General features: G+C 35.9%; 1 protein-coding gene across 4 annotated transcripts in view; it reads right to left on the bottom strand.

Annotated features, from left to right (window-relative positions):
- Positions 1 to 17,851, bottom strand: part of lrch2 (leucine-rich repeats and calponin homology (CH) domain containing 2) — a 68,453-nt gene that overhangs the window by 21,245 nt on the left and 29,357 nt on the right. For all 4 annotated transcript variants that reach the window (XM_052592608.1, XM_052592607.1, XM_052592610.1 and 1 more), the window contains exons 6-11: positions 16,934 to 17,064; positions 16,092 to 16,179; positions 15,683 to 15,779; positions 13,930 to 14,030; positions 13,727 to 13,791; positions 3,485 to 3,589 (exon numbers count right to left, since the gene is read on the bottom strand). In XM_052592608.1, coding sequence (XP_052448568.1) covers positions 3,485 to 3,589; positions 13,727 to 13,791; positions 13,930 to 14,030; positions 15,683 to 15,779; positions 16,092 to 16,179; positions 16,934 to 17,064 — 587 coding nt within the window. The remainder of the gene's footprint in view (positions 1 to 3,484; positions 3,590 to 13,726; positions 13,792 to 13,929; positions 14,031 to 15,682; positions 15,780 to 16,091; positions 16,180 to 16,933; positions 17,065 to 17,851) is intronic.

The raw sequence follows: 17,851 nt of genomic DNA, 5'->3' as shown, positions 1-17,851 counted from the left end.
CTATATGGCTCCACGTTATAGTCCAGGAAGAACTATTGTTCAACCACTAAAGCTAGATTCAGAAATAACCTACCTGATTTATCTCAACTGATTTGCATACCCATAAATACACACCACATGAACTAGATGAAATGACTAGCAATATGGGCACTATCTTCTCTAATACATTAGAAGCGGTTACCCCCATCAAATTGAAAAAGGTTTGGGAAAAACTTACAGCGCCATGGTACAGGAATACACATTCTCTCTCTTTGCTTAGTCATTATGGTGTATGGAATGTAGATTGATGTAGAAAAAAAGTTATTTAAATCAGTTTAAAATTAGGCTGCGACAAAAAAAAAATAAAAAGTGAAAAAAGGGGTATGAATCCTTTTTATAGGCACTGTAACTTAATGAAAAAAAATTATAATGAGAGTCAGCTGTGATATCAGAATAAGGCCTAAGAGAAAGAAAGACACTGAAAAAGTGAGTGCAGAAGAGAGGAGTTTAACTTAACTTTAAAATGCGGTCTTCATTTACTCAACCTCATGTCGGTTCCAAACCATAAGATAAGGTTAATCTTCAAGTTTTGGTTACCTGGACTTTCAATAGAGGGACAGAACCTCGCAGCATGGCCATACCAGAGATTGTCTTACTATTGGGAGGACTGTATTACTATTGGGAGGTCTGTATTACTTATTGAAGCCTTGAAGTCACTGTATTTCTGAGTTGTGCGACACTTTATCGCCGTTAACAGATACCACAGGAATAAATAAGAAGTACTGTAAGCTGTATTCTACCTGCTGCAAAAGGTCTGTGACTTCTCTTATAAAACTTTTTTCTTTTTTAAATTCAGTGTGAACTCCAAACCGGAAGCGCTAGCATTAGCCGTTATGCTTTTTTTGGCTAAAGGTTGCAGGCTTGCCTTCTAGTGGCTTTGGCCACACCCACCACTGAAGTCCTATAGGTCTGGTCCAGTGTATTTTTCCCAAAACTTATATAATAATAGTTGTATAATAATTGCCAAAAATTACCTCTGCTTTGGTGCTGCAAAGATGTTGCACTAAGATTACTGCCTTCCTCATGAACTTTAATAAAGCTCATCAGTGTCTTAATGTTTGAGATGACCAATCAAATCAAAGTAGGTGGGCTTTACAATTAACAGAGGCTGCTGAGCACAAATTCCAGAGTGATGATTCATTTGTCATTCATAAAGTGAAATATTAGTTGTGGAATATTTAAGTATCAAAACTGCATTTTAAATTTAAAGTTTTATGATAGAAAAACAGTTAAACGATCAACAGAAATAACCAAGGATGCAAACTGAATAAACTTTTGTTTAATTATGCCACTTCAAACTAAAATTTGCATGATTCATGTAAATTATCAATGTGAAGAGGGATAAAACAGTAAGGCCTAAGATCAATTATTAACAAATTGTGAATTAATTTAATAAACTCAGTTACCTATTTTTCTTGCTAGCCTTCGGTTAATTAATCTTGTGACCTTATGTGTCCTTCCTTTATTTACACAGATGAAAAAGACTGATGATATTTCACAACCATGTCTGTGTTTGCAAGTTCCATACAGACTGACAGTATTGTGAATGAGGAGATGTCGTCACGACACAGCGCCCCGCCCCCAGAGACAGAGTCTCCTCCCCTTTCCGCCATTTTGGGAGGATACCCGCCAGCACATTTCATTGTTTACATTGGTAGTAGAGGAGGTTGTCACACTATTCTAGAATGCCTGGAAAACACTGCTGTGTAAAAAACTGCTCCAGTGTCTCACACGATTGTCGTGGAAACCATACCATTTGTTACAGTTTTTTCGTTTCCCTACGTGGAAAAAGCATTTCATTTGAACTAAATGCCATCACTGTTTGATCCAGAGCTGCTGTAAGTTACAGCAGAAACAAACTTTGTTATTTTACTGTTATTATTATTATTATATTATTAATCTGCTTTGATACAATCTGGATTGTAAAAAGCACTATATAATTAAAAGTGACTTGACTTGACAAAAGGTGAAGCAACTTACCTTTGCCAGTACAACGGTGTTTTCACAGTTTGGGGGCTTGTAGATGACCAAGTCGTGCACCCAGCCGCAGCAGAATGTCTTGTAACTTTTCAAGGATTTCAGGCTTTTGAATTCTAGCATAGTGTAATAACTGATGCCAAAAACCAAGTAATTAACTATTTCCATGTAAGTGCAAGGTGGTAAAGAGTCTACGTTAGGTCTTCGTTTCCATTCAGCTGCAGGCAGCTCGTATGGGTCGACGTTTTTAATATTAGCCAGTTTCTCTAAAGTTTCTCCCTGTAAGGACCCTTTTCTTTTGCCGCATTCTTCTCCATTTCTTATTAATTTCTATATTATATATGTGTATTTATTTATATAATTTCTCGTAATTTCTATCCGTAAATCCGTTACAATTTGTATCCGTCTCTGTATCGCTCTTACACTGTTACCCCTGGCAACCGATAGCATATCCTCCCAAAATGGTGGGCGGGCTTAATTCGTCACGTGACAGCAAGCTACCGTGACACATCTCCTCATTCTCAATAAAAAGAAATAAGTCGCTGAAACTACTTACTAAACTACTAAATTACTCATATAGACCACATGCTGCTTATGTTTATTTACTATTTGAGATATCTATAATTAAAATCTAAAATGATGAACAAGGATGAAATAAAGAATATTATTTTACTAAATTTCTCATTCATTTCTTATTTAAAACCATTCCTGTTCCTTCTCTTGCGGCTCATCTGTTGCAACACTCTTAAGTTTCTTACGAATCAGCTCGACAAGTAACTTACACTACTTGTCCAATATCATGTTTTCAAAGCTACTGTAATGCAGTTTTTGGGGCCTTAAGACATACTAAAATGCATATCTGTAGATCAGAGAAATCAACATGTCCCTAGACCCCCCTAAAAAGATCAATTTTGGGACCTCAGTATTTATGTAACACTGCGTACAGCCCTGACTCGTGTTTCATTAAAAATATCTGAATTGGTGTTTTGAAGACTAACTAAATCTAATGGGTTTGGAACAGCATGAGGGTGAGTAAATGATGAGAGAATTTTCACTTTTGGGTGAACTATCCCATCAAGCATTGATTGCTTTTAGTAAAGCCCTGAATGTTTTTGTAACATTGTCTCTTTTAAGTTTTTGTGTATTTTTTTGTCACAACTTATTCAGAGCTGCAATTTGAACACATAAAATCTTCTGTAAACTAGTAAATAATATTACATGAAGTATATAATATCCCAGTATTTAATGAATGTATGGTTTCCTGAATATCCAATAACCCTTGATCAACCCCATTATATAAACACATTTTTATACCATATAGCCAATTCAAAGACTTTTGGCAAGCAAGTAAAACACTTATTTTTTGTACTTTTGCATTAAAGATGTCATTTTAATCATATTACGACAGGGAATCTGATGGAGATACTGTGTACACGTTGACCATGTGTGATTTAGCATGAAAGATCACCTGTTCTGTTGCTCTTGTTGTAGCAGCTGTACTGCAATCTTCCTCAGATCCAACACTTCCTTTAAGTCATCCTCATCTTCTTCAGTTAACTGCTCTTTCTCGGAGCTGAAGTAGCCAAGAGAGAGAGACAAAAATGTTGTTGCTGAATTCTTAAAAACAACTTAGTCAATCAGTCAAATTCTTACATCGTGTTACTTGCACAATTAAGATGCTATTATATCATTTCATTCATCAGTGAAGATCTGAGTCCATGTGGAGTTAAAGGAATTCATAGAAGAACAGACGGTTTAGAAATATCATAACAGAAAGGAATGTGGCTATGAATGCATGCATTCATTTGTTTAATTGATTTATGGTGGACTATTATCGGATTTACTAATGGCTAGCAGTCTTGTAGTGGCTGCGTTCAGGCACATATGTTAGCATGATACAGGGAGTGATGGTACAGGACCATAAAGCCTTTGAGCAGATATGGCATGTGCATTTTTGTGTAAACGCTGGTGTCTCGATGGGATATTTTTCTAGTTTCTACCATTGGTTGATGGTTTCCAATCATCATTGTATGGGCGAAGGAACCTTTTTTATGACAATCCGACTTGACGAAGGTCAACAGTCGTTCAGTGGATTTTGGGGCCCCATTAAGGCGTTTGAGACCTAGCATTGCTAACTCCTTTGGCACTCCGCTGTTCTCGGTTTCTCTCAGATGTGCTGGCACTACTTCTCCTCTAGACAAGAGGGACCCCAGACAATAGAAGCCCTTGCTTGGACAACCCAAGGTAGCTTAAATTGTCCTGGTGGTGACAACATCAGACAAACTAAACACTGGAAGGAGACAAACACTGCAGCATTGGATGGAGCAATCTATTCAACAGCTGCTCCAATTCATTAAAAAGGTTTTTGACTGGGTTAACATCTGGGCTTTGTGCAGGGCAAGAAATCAATCTGTATTGTATTGTGATTTTGGAACAAAAAAGGACACTCCAAAAACTGCTGCATAAAAAGCTGACAGAACACTATTCTACTCACTGTATGACAAGATTTGTTTTTACTGCAATTACTGGAATTGCCAAACCTGGTCATTAGAATGGGGGAGTTCTTCCTTTTTCGTCTGTTACTTTATCACGGCTTTGGCAGCAGAGCATGTTTGGTCATCTTTCCTGGAATATATTGTCACCCAGCCATATTTAAAACACCATAACTTCACAGTCAGTGAGAAAACCAAAGCACATCTCCTTTCAATTAACTGTGAAAAAAATCTCAAGGTATTTTAGCTAGAAGTTAGACTAAAGGCTGGAACACATAACACAACTTATGCCCATATTTTCATTAAAATACATATTGTTTCCATTTGTCACACATCTCCAAGCAACAAGGTATGTTTCTGCATTGGTTTGTTGCATTCATACTGACTTGGAAGTCTGATAATACGTGATCCTCAGTCATTTAGTGTATGATCAGTTTTTCCTGTTATATGATGCCTATTTTAAAATCTGTTCAGATTCTTATATTTTGTAGCCCATTCCAGCCTTAAAGGTTTTATAAAATAAACAAAAACTGCATAAAAAAATTAACACGTTTTAAAGAACATCTAAATGTGTATCAAGAGCACTCTTAACTGTTGACAATCAAAACATCTACTGGTGCAATCTTTATTGACCTCACTAAGGCATTTGACATGGTCAATCATTATATTCTTCTCAACAAACTATATGCTATTGGTCTTTCCAAATCAGCTGTTCTCTGGTTTAATTCACATCTGCATTACAGATGTCAAAGTGTGTCTTTTAATGATGTTCTCTCCCAGACTAAAATAATTGAAACAGGTGTCCCTCAAGGTTCTTCCCTAGGGCCTCTTTTATTTTCCATTTTCATAAATGATCTTCCACAATTATGCTCAGAATGTCAGATTCATCTATATGCAGATGACACAGTTATATATACATCCAGCTACGATATTTCTAAGATTCAAACCTCACTTCAATTTGATTTTAATCTTATTCAAACATGGTTTTCTTTTCTAATTTACTTCTGCTGTATAAAAACAAGTCTTATAGTATGCTTTTTGCAACTAGAACTGCACTCCATAAGCAAAATAATTCTCTTCATGTTAAATTTGGCTCGACTCCCGAGATTCTATTGTAAAAAACATAAATTGTAGTTTAAGAATATTATACCGCTCAATTAATTGTTTTACAAAACAGGTTAGATTAAAAATTATTACTCAACTATTATTGCCCATAATTGATTATGCGGATGTTGTTTATCAGAACACAGCTGATATCAATCTTAAACCTTTGAATGTGATTTATAATAGTATCTGCAGATTTGTTTTGAGGTGTCTATTTAGAACACATCACTGCCAAATGTATCAGTCATTGAATCTTCCTTCACTAAATTCTAGACAGCAGTTTCACTGGTTGCAGTTTGTTTACAAATGCATTTTTTCAAACTATCCATCTTATTTGAAACAATATTTGATTCCATACCAAACATCTTATAGCCTAAGAGACACGGACCATCTTTTATTTTCTGTACCAAAGATATCCAAGGAAAGTGGGAGGAGAGCATTTAAATTTAAAGCCCCTTCTGATTGGAATGCTTTACCTAGGTCTTTTAGATCAATTTCCTCCTTCTACCAGTTTAATATGTCTCTTCTTAATCATTTGGATACCAGTTGCAACTGTTTTGCAGGATGAATTGGAAATGAAATGGGTGGTTTTGATGTGATGGAGAGCTTTTGTCTTTGTTTTGTTAGTATGTAGGCTATGTATGTATGTGAAGTATGTTTTGTTTTTGTTTTGTTTTTTGAGGTCCCCTCGAAAACGAGATGTTACATCTCAAGGGGTTTTCCTCTTTACAATAAATTGACACACATTGACTCCGATGCCCCAAAGAACTCCAAAGACATTATAGAGCCCCTATGACAAGTGGTATTTGCTCTCTGAAATTAAATGTTGAAAGGAAATCAAAAAATTTTAAAGCAATTTTCAACAGTGATGTAAATGCTTTCAGAGTTTTTGTTAAAAGTCTTAAAGATTTTTCTTTTAACTAATAAGAAAAAAAAAAAAAAGTAAATTTATTGACTGCGAATCTGTCCCCAAAAAAAACTAGTTTGACTGCACCCCTTTCTTTTTAACCATACAAGGAATTCTTCTCATTTAGTAACCTATCGTACACGTGCACCCACAAGGTACACTGTTGGAACACAGCACAACTGGAAAGTATGGCTACTACATCAGAATTTACAAGATGGCACAAGTATTTGTTGTTTCTTATTCACGCTTGGATACTAAAGAATCTGGGAATTCTCTGGAAATAAATTATGACTCTGTGAGCTTAACAGGTTGAAGACGACTACAATGTAAAACTCCTGCAGAACCTTTAACCTCTAAACAAACTTTAAGTCAGTTTATTATAGATATGGTCCTTCTCATGTTAACACTCATGGAACACCAAGGTAAAATAAAGCAAACGCATAAAGCTTGTCTTATAGCATGCAAGTCATTGGTGTATCATCTAAGGTGAAATAAAAAAAAATAATAAAAAAATTCCATAGACAAAACACTCTGTTTGCACTGGCACAGCCCTGCTTTCAAGGCTTCTACAGTGAACCGGTGCCAGTTTTTAGAGAGGGGAGTGTGTGCTGGCATCATGACATCCCTACAGATGTAGCAGCCAAAAACAAGTCACATACTGAATTCATCTATGTGTGTTGCTGTGCGGAGTCTATTATGATGAAAAGCATCCCATTCTTCTGTGAACTTTTCCCCCTCCTTTATTATTTAGACACTTACCATAAAACGTGTATATGATTACTGCTTACCTATGATCAAATGAATAAATAACTACTGAATGCATTTAATGCAACACATTAGACATTATCATAATAAAAATGACAAACAAACATCCATTCCCTGACTCTAGCCCAAGCCTTTATGCAGCCCTCAGCAGAATTTTATTTGGGGGCCCCTCAGTGCCACCAATATGACTGATTATTACCAGTGCTTGATTATTCGCACACTATAAATCTAACACAACGATTATCAATTTTATTTGTTAAAGCTGTTTAGTCTTGCATAGCCAGGCCTTCAGACTTTCATTGCTTTCATTGGCTTTCATTGGCCAAAGTCCACCCATGAGGCTATTTGACCGACATGTCAAACAACCAATCACAGTTAGTTAGTCAGTGCAAATGTCGCCACAATAACAGACCGGTGTGTAAAACTCTTGGACATATTTTAAAGATTCTATGCCACGGACTTTAAATATTTCACATACTTTTGAAAATCCAGTCTTTACTTGATTCTGATAATCGCTCATCACACAGCTTTCTTCTTTCTTGAAGGGGTCTGGCGCCATGGAATCTTTGTTTCCAGGCAGAACGTTAAACAACACGACAAATACGTCTCGCAGAAATCCTTTAGAATTCAACCAATCCAATGACGACTTCGACACTCCTGAAGTGTTTCCACTTTTGTGTCCCATATGTATCAGATGTGTTGCCAACAGTCCGTGGGTGTGACGTCTGAGGTTGAGACTAGTAGCTGTGTTGCTTGCCTCATGCCTCCACCTGGCATGTTTTCACCCCTCTACGTTTTTTAATTGTAACAGTAGCAAATCCACAAGTGTGGTCAGGTGTTAATTTTAGGGCTGGTAATTTAATGCGTTAATTAGATGAATTATGGAGAAAAATAACGTGTTAAAATTATTAACGCACTTGCCCTGCCCCAGACCTATGTGGATCATCTGACGTTTCATAGTCGATTGATGACTAATATGAGGCAGGGCAACAACTTACTGCGGATAGAGCCTAGAGAATAACAGGGAAGTCATGGCCAAGTGATTAGAGAGTTTGACTCCTAACCCTAGGGTTGTGGGTTCGAGTGTCGGGCCAGCAATACCACGACTGAGGTGCCCTTGAGCAAGGCACCGAACCGCCAACTGCTTGTTGTATGACATGAAATTACAGCAAGAGCAATTCAAAAGCACAAGGAGTCATCTGCTCTCAAAGCTCTTGAGGTACTTTGATGTCACACACCGATCGGTCCAATGGTGATGATCTGCTTCAAGTCGAACAAGCCTAATGATTTGATGAACCATTCATAAAGAACCATTTACTTCACTCCGGAATGAATAAGCCATTTGAACGAATCAAATGAATGAATAAATGACTCGATGACTTAATCATTAAGACATTTACCACCACCTACTGGCAGTTTTAGTTTATTATTTAGAGTATATTTTCATTTAAGACATAATTGTATATTTTCAAAGTAATAATAATAAATTATTAAAGTTATAGTTCACCCAACCAAAAATGACAATTCAGTCTTCATTTACTCACATGGTCCAAAAGAGTATATGTAATAAATTATACTAAACAAAATATTTCTTGTTGAACCTACTTCTTGAAATCTCTGTTATATGCTTTGCACAATGACTTTAAATTATCTTTTCAGAGTAATTTCTCCAAATTTGATGTGCGATTAATTACCACATCATGTAATTGATTAGATTAAAAATTTTAATTGCTTATCTACCCTAGTTTATTTGTACTTTAACATTCAAACTCTTAACAGTACTAAGTGGCAGACTCAGTGGCGTAGCGTCTGGGCATGCAGGTTAGAGTCCTGCACGGGCCCGCAAATTTTGCTGAAACGGGTGAAAAATATCCAACTGTGTCGGATACGCGTGCGGGTCGGACACAGGGGAAACACGGGTCTAAACATGGGTTCATTACGTTAGGCTATCCAGGGTTGTTTTTTTGTTTTTTTTTTATTGCATCTGAAAATGACTGTGCACTCATTCACATGCGAGCTCTGGCGCAGATCCGCCTGTCGCGATGCTCAGCAGTGAACGATTTAAAAATGGGTGCGTTTGACTTGAAGCACAACCTCAGATGGTGGTATGATTCGCTCTTTTGTTGTTCTGTTTTCTTTCAGGATCAAAAATACAACAAATGAAAGCGTTTATCTGTATTTCCGACTGATGAGAACTATGCATATACATTCATAAATCAGTCAATTTTGTATTTTATTATGAGATATTTTATTCTAATGTTATCAGTGACTCAAGCACTGATGGACCAAAGAGCACATATTTCGACATTTGCAGTAAAAACGTGAAATATAAATTCTCAGAAATGCATTTAATACCAATATATTGAAACGTCTGTTTTTATACTCCATTAATAAAGGAGTGAAAAAATATCAGTCCACATGCGTTTTATATTTAATATGAGGGAAATAGAAATGCATGCATGCGTGACACAAAAAATCTTTAACTTTTAGGTAGCAAAATACTTTATTCTGTCAATTACACTAAGGTTATTAGCTACATTGTCTGCTATATATTTGCTTTTATTTATTAAATACGGCAATTGATTGATAAAACATTGATCAAAATTAAGATAAAATGTATAAAAAACAAATATCTTTTAAAAAGAGTTTTCCATAAATAACTTCTGTATGACCTGGCAATAAAAATGTGATTAACTGATTTGATTTTGGGTGCAGGTTGGGTGTTGGTTCTATTTTAAGCGGGTCGGGTCAGGTGCGGATTTTAATTAGTGCTTATGTCGTAAAACGGGTCGGATGCGGTTTTAAGCACTGCGGGTACGGCCGGGTGCGGATTTAAAAAATCGGACCCGTGCAGCTCTCTGATGCAGGTGCACATGGCCTTGTAGTTTGGGGGCCCGCCGAGCCCATGGGGCCGGCCGTTTTCCGACAGCTCATCAAAATTCTTGCCCTGAGTCAGAATTTGACAGACTTGAGCAGTGTCTTTTTCTCTCTCTCTCTACCCAATTAACAGCTGCTGTAGCAGACATTACAATCAGAGGAATCACGCCCTTTCAAAGTGAGGGGGCACCCTCAGATTTTTGAGCCAAGTGGATTTTAAATGCAGCTTACAAAAGTCCAAAAATAAAAAATGAATAGCAGATAAATATTTTCTACAATGTGATTACAATCTTCAGCACGTCATATCATCAGCTGCTTAATTCAAATTTGCGTTTGCTGGCTGGCACTGAGACAGAGAAAGATGCGTTTTTAAAGCTCCTGCATTATAATCAATCACACACGATACTGTTGAGCTTATGAATGTAATGACAAATCATAAGTGTCCAGATGAGACATCGCTAAAATGCCGGTGTTTCCTTCACTCTCTCGCTTTCTGAATACCTCTTTCTGGCAAATTCTCTCATCAGAAACAACAAAGTGCAAATGTGTGTACGAATCAGTAAACAGACAGGTTTTTTATGCATAGTTAGATTTCATTATGAGGTTACTTTCACCACCGCCACTATAGATCAACATATCCTATAAAAGGGAGAAAAATAAATAAATAAACAAAACATAAGTGCTGTTGTGTCTGCTGTGTCACATGAGGCCAAACCCCATTATCCCCCATTATCTAATTTACATAGATAAATGTGCGCTAATAGGCACATATCTAATCGCTTGTGCCGAAAGTGGAAGTTGAAGCACGCTTGAGGCACCAGCACAATATCTCCCTTTTTTTCTTTTCTTAATAACAGTATTAACTAAAAATACACTGTCATTTTTGCTCAAAGGTAAGAGTATACATCATTCGTAACTGCAAAGAGTCTACTTTTGTGTGCACTGGCAGTATTAACAAAACGCAATATACATTATTATATTATATTATTATCTTATATTGTTTGATGTTAATGTGAAAATGCCACATATTCTCCGCAAAAAAAAGAAAGTATGTGGCATCCAGCCTGTCATTCTTCACATTAAACATGACAAACAGCAATAAAACTAGACTAATTGAAATTCTGATTAATCAATTTCATGAGACATTCGTTTGTATTAAATTGTTCTGATTTATTTTTTTAAGCATGCATTCAAATATTCATGTTTATTTCTTGCTGCAATTATTAAAGAAAAAAAAATATCAGTGATTCATATGCCACAACTGGCGCAAAAAGGGTAAAAACACTTTTATTCTATATATTTTATGATAAAATTGAAAGTGGGCAGCATTTATACCATAAATAAAACACCTTGTGAAGCACGATCCACGTAACTTTATTTACCTCACAAAAATCAACAATAAGGCCCTAGATGAATTGAACCGAACTGGATGTTTTTGGATATGGTCCCGGGGCTGACTTGCTACGCCACTGGGAATACTTAACACTGTGGTGTGCTGAAAAGTAGCTAAATAAACCAGCAGACAATGCATTTACAGAACACAATGTAATTTTAACAACATCTTATAAAAAACAACAACTCTAAATCTATAACTAGCCAACTGGAGGCACAATAATATTGGAAGCTTATTTTTATTACAAAAATATACACGCAGGAAAGTTTTACACAGATGACAAAACTAAAACTAGCTGACTAAAATGTTATATTATAATCGATTTGACTGCTTTAACGCTTTGGCTGGTGCTGAGCCACAGAAAGACGTGCTCAGTGTTTTAAATCACAACTGTTCAGTGTTTTCACACCCAAAGTTTATTTAAGGTTTCAGACATTTAAATTAACATTCCAATACTAGCAAAAAAAGCCATTTATAGTTTGTTAAATACACAAATTTCCATGGAAAGCGGCAATAATAATTCTTTCAATAAAAAATTGATGATGTTTTATTGCTATCAAATTAGTCAGTTTACTCTGTTTTCCTCCCAGTTCTCTGGACACATACTTTCATGTATTTTGGGAGAAATGGGTGAATTTATGTGTTAATTTATGTTAATCTGACAAACCCACACGACAGCGTCTAATCCACATTAATGTTGTTTAAATGACAAAACAAATTAATTTACACATTTCTGACAATCAGAATCAGGCTGTATCATATAGTTTACGATATAGTTAACAAGTCTATGGATATTATAAGTCTGTTGAAAAAATATTTGTATCTGTCATACAGTGCTATTGTGCTGCTATGGAAAGAATACGATGGTAGGCATAGATTATTTAATTATTTAATATTGTATTTTTTAATTATTACCATTGTCCACTGACATAATATATATCAACTAATAAATAAATAAAATCAAGCTGTCATTTCACATGCCCTGGGGGCCCTAAGCAGCCACTTAGTTCACTTACTGTATGTCTTGGGCCGGCTCTGCCCTGACTCAGCGTATTACATTGCTAGTCTGGATCTAAATTAGATATAATCTAGACTGCATGGATGGTTTGGTTTTGGGTGAGGTATGTCAAAAGATTGTAGTTTTGTTTTTGCTGTGTTTCTGAACTCAATTCAATAGAATGCAAGGGAATTTTCTGGTTAATAAAACTGCATTACTTCCTTCTTTTGTTAATTTCTTAGGAATACCAAGGTAAAAAAAAAAACAACCAAAGCTCGTAACAGTGATACAGTGCTCGTAAGGTGACACAACATCATTGCTACACCATATATAGAAAAATACCCACATTAAATAAAAAAAACAGCTGTCAATGTACAAATATGAAGATGGCATTCATACTGCACACTTGAACTTTAAACATTTACCACTGTTCATATCGTATACTAATTTGTTAAACTAATATGACACTCTTCTGTGTCTTCCACTCCACAAGGATGCGCTTAAGACACAGAAGAGCATACGCAGCATACAGTGATATGGAGTGACACAGAGGAGACCGCTGACAAAGGAATTACTGAATAAAGTTGGTTAACTTTAACTGATGTTGGTACGGAATACTGACAACAAATACAACACAAAAACCCGAATTACACCACAATATAATGCCATGTCATAGTGCATTGCATAATCAGAGACACGGTAGTGGTTTGTTGACTATGGCTATAAAAGATACGGTGATGCAAGCCAAAGAAAACTGTGCCACACCTATTCTAAGTAATCTAACAAAAAATAAAAAAAGATTCATGCATTCATGTTTGTCACTTTTGCTTTCCCTCCATTTCTCTGACACACACACCTACCTGTCAAACTGCACAACTTAATGTTTTAAAGGTCAAAGATGTCTGCAACATACTGAAACCAAAACGCAAAACCACAATGACATTTAGACTCCTGTTTGTCCACAACGAATTAATTTTTGCATTCCAAAGCACTACTTTTCCACTGTTTTTTTTTTTTTGCACTATGCACAGGAAGTACGTATATCAAAGAAGCTATTCGTGCCAATGAATGGGAGCTTACGTCTGGGCAGGAAAATTACTTGGAACTACAAATACTGTTTTTTTGCATGGGAATGTTGCTGCATACTATCTCCCATAAAACACCAGGAGACTCACCCAGACTCTTCTTTCCAGTTCTCTTTGTCTTTGCTTTGGTGTGTTTTCAGAACACGCTCCAGCTCCTGAGGACAAGAGAGGGGAAGCTCCTTTACAGTGTGTGGTTTAGTGAGTGTTTTTTTGTATACATGTACTCCGGTGTGTCATGTCTTTGTATAATAGGTAAGAGTTAACGGAGCATGTGCATGTAAACGGGACTGTACCTTTAAACATGACACATAGGGTGCATTGTGCTGCAGATCTCCCTCAGACAGAGTGCCCTCTTCATCTGGGTTTGGGTCAATAAAGTCATATTGGTCCTGATCTGCACATAATTAGGATGAAAAAATATTATTTATTTTTTTTTATATATAAAATGATTTTGTACTTAAACAACTAGACACACTGACAATATAACATGCTATACTTCTCACAAACACAAAGAAGCCTTATTAAATTACTAGGGCGTGTGATTTGCATATAGATGCTTTGTTTTGACTGTAATCAAGTCGTGGTGTCAATTATGCAACATAATTACAGAGACACATGACACACATCAAGCCTCTCTGAAAAAAATCCTGGCTTTGGGTAGTATATAAATAAATAAATAAATTTCTGATTTCGTTGAACTGTTCACTTAATAACTGACAATAACTGTCTTTTATAACATTATGTAATGACAACGAAAGAGCAGGAAATTGTCTTCACATTGCAAGTGTAATAGTTGTGTCTGATAACAGTGGATAGAATGTCATGGATCACAAAGCCTTTGTACAGACAGATGGCAAAAACCTGTTGCCTGAAAAATATACCTAAAACCACAGTTTTTAACAACATACTGTAAACCTAACCTGTCATAACTATGTGGTTTGTAATGCAGATTAAAATTAGATTTTTCCTAAAAAGTCACTCGCTGTTTATACACTGATCTTAAAATTCAATCTGATATGCACATTACTGTTCCAAAACTGTGGTCTGCAAGATGTTATGTTTTCAAAAGAAGCTACTACTTATTTATGGTAACATTAATAATGATTGAAGTGGCCGGTGGTTGCAGACACAATCTATGCACAATGTAAAAAATAAACAAACCAAAAAAAATCTGTACTTTTTACAAAATAATTTTGCCAGTTGTGGTTGCAGGTTGCCAGAATAATTTTGTAAAAAAAATCCTGAAAAACTGTAAATTTTACAGTATAAAACTAATTTACAAACAAGAATATTTGAGCTGCTAAAATCTGTGTTGTATCTTTAGCATAAACTGAAAACCACCATAATAATGCAGGTGGTAAAAGAGACAGCAATAGTTAAAGTATATACTAATATATAGAAGGTGCACAGAGTCGAAAACGCAAACACTAAACACCATCATGGTAACACACCGGACACTTAAATAATGCAAACCTTCATTCAACAACAGAAGATGGAACATAAACCCACATGAACATAACTGATAACAAACATGACAAAAAACATGACTACTAAGAAACATAATTATTTAAACAAAATACGTTAAAATGTGGAATGTCAAGCAGGGAATTCCGTGAATATCAGTTTATAGTTTTTTAGAACGTAAATTATACATTGATTTGTTATTTTTTACTTCTAAAATATTTGACAATTAACAGCATTTTCCTGTTAAATGACGTGAAATGTCTGGTTAGATCTTTTACAGTTTTACCCTGTATATAGTATGGGAACTTACTGTTGTTAACCTATTAAGTTTTTTTTGTTTTATGTAGCATTTTGTACAATATTTTACAGTTAAAATTACACTCATTTTTTATTTGTACCATTACAACACTCCAAAAGGTTTTATCAAGGCAATGGAAATGACAATTCTAATTTATTTGGTCTTGGCCTAGTTAACAGTTAATTTACTGTAGTTTTACATCCTCAGTAAAACAGTGAGTAGTGTTTAGTCAATATTTATGTATCTAATAAATCATAGCTAATATTACTAATGGTGAAACACACCTTTGTTTGAGTCCAGCTTTGTGAGAAGTATGTGTGCGTCAGCCCGCGCCGTCTCAGACACTTGAGAATGGAGACTCATGGTGTCATCATCAGATGGCTGTGGATCAAAACAGAAGAGAGAGAGATGACCTCTGGCAAACTGACTAAAAGAGATTTACTTCTAGTAATTTAACTGCTACTTCTGTAACTCCCACCTAATATAATTAATCTATAAGATCACTTTTCTTTAACATCCAGGTTAGGCCAGTTTCCACAAGTGGGCCCAACCCACCAAATTATGAGCTTAGCACACCCCACCCCAATTTCTTGTTTGGTTGCCTCGTAGAACGGGCAAAACATTTCCCCCATTTTATCAAGTGAAACAGCCTGTTTGAGTGTGCATGACAGATGTATGTATATGTGTGTTCACCTCTGTAGCCGACAGTCTTTTGTCACCATTATCACTGCCAATACCCGAGTCAGGGCCATGGTTTTTACTTGGATAGAAATCTTCCATACTAAACAAACAAACATATAAACATTTAACAAAGACACAAAGTGACACACAACATCATTTCCCTTCACTATAGCATTAGACGAGGATCTATTCAATGAAACGATAAAGCAATATCACACTCGGAGGATTCAACCCTTTTGTACAACAGTCAGTGGGTAATTATGTAAATAAATATGTCAATGTGTCCTGAAGACCCTCTTCTGAGGGTGCTCAGCTAAAACGAAAACTTTCACCACCTACTGGCAAATCAATAAAACCTGCAGAAAGAGTCGCTGTAAAATCATGCAAAACAAGAGGAGTGACAGAAATGGTGCTGATAGACTGAATTTTTGCATGACCTTAAATGCTGCTCGACCAATCAAATTTGAAGACTGGAAGCAACTGATGTATACAAGAGTTTTTATTCCTGTCTGGGTCAGCAACCCTTATAATTCAATACAATGTTTTGCATAAAAAAAGATTCTGTACAAATAACTAATGACCTTAAACAACTGTGAAAGCCCTTAGCCTAGGAAATATTAAGAAAAGCTGGAGAAGTACAAAGTACGGTCTGCAGTTACCCATGAATGGTAGATAAAAATGTGTTTGCTTGTTTTATGTGAATCATCAGCGCAGCAGAAAACACTAGTTCAAAGTACAGATTTTGACAGTATGATTGATGAGGCTCTGAAAGAGCTGTTACGCATACTTGTTAAAATATATGTGGGCTTATGAAGTGGCATAGACATGAGAATGAAAGGCAGCGGTGTAGGTACCTGTCTGTCAGCTGCTGAGGCAAGCAGCGTTTTCCCAGAGAAGGTAGGTCAAGTGTGTCTGGTTTTTTATCCAGTTGACATGCCTGCAGGTTTAAATACTTAAAGATGTGGATCTTTCCCTTCAGGCAGATCTGAAAGCAAATTAGAAAAATTAAATCTCAAAAACTGACAAGGTGGGAGAATACAAAACAGCAGAGAAAGTACAGCCTTCAGACCATTTATACAGAGACACACTACCATTAGCTGGAATTTTTTTTAATAACTTAATATTTTGATTCAGCAAGGAGGCATTAAAGAATTAGTTCACTTCTGGAATAAACAAACTCTAATAATTTATTCAACCTCATGTCATCCAGAATGTTCATTGTCTTTCTTTAAGCGCAAAGAAATTAAGGTTTTGAGAGCGAAAAAACATTCCAGAATTTTTCTCCATATACTGTATAAAAGTATATAAATGTTAGGATTTTTAGAAAATGTCCGATTGTTTCACTAGACAAGACCCTTACTCCTTGGTTGGGTTTGTGTAGAACTCTTTGAAGCTGCACTGAAACGGTGATTCGGACCTTTAGCCTGTTGGCCACCACTGAAGTCCTTTATATGGAGATCCTGGAATGTTTCCCTTAAAAACCTTCATTTCTTTGTGAATGAAGACAGAAAGACATGAATATCTTGGATGACATGGGGGTGAGTCAATTATGAGGAAATGTTTATTCTGGAAGTGAACTAATCTTTTAAATTGATCAAAAGTGACAGCAAAGAGTTGTTTTTTGCTGTCAAACAGTATAAAACATTTATTTGGAACTGTAATTATATTCCACAATATATCACCAACCCCAAACTTTGGAACAGTATTGTATACATAAACAAGCATTCATTATTAAGCCAATTCTCATTCTCATGGAAATATTTACATTCAGT

This window comes from Carassius gibelio, chromosome A5, assembly GCF_023724105.1.
Source record: "Carassius gibelio isolate Cgi1373 ecotype wild population from Czech Republic chromosome A5, carGib1.2-hapl.c, whole genome shotgun sequence".
Taxonomy (NCBI): Eukaryota; Metazoa; Chordata; class Actinopteri; order Cypriniformes; family Cyprinidae; genus Carassius; species Carassius gibelio.
The sequence above is the reverse complement of the archived record's forward strand: the minus strand, read 5'-3'. Positions and strand labels throughout refer to the sequence as shown.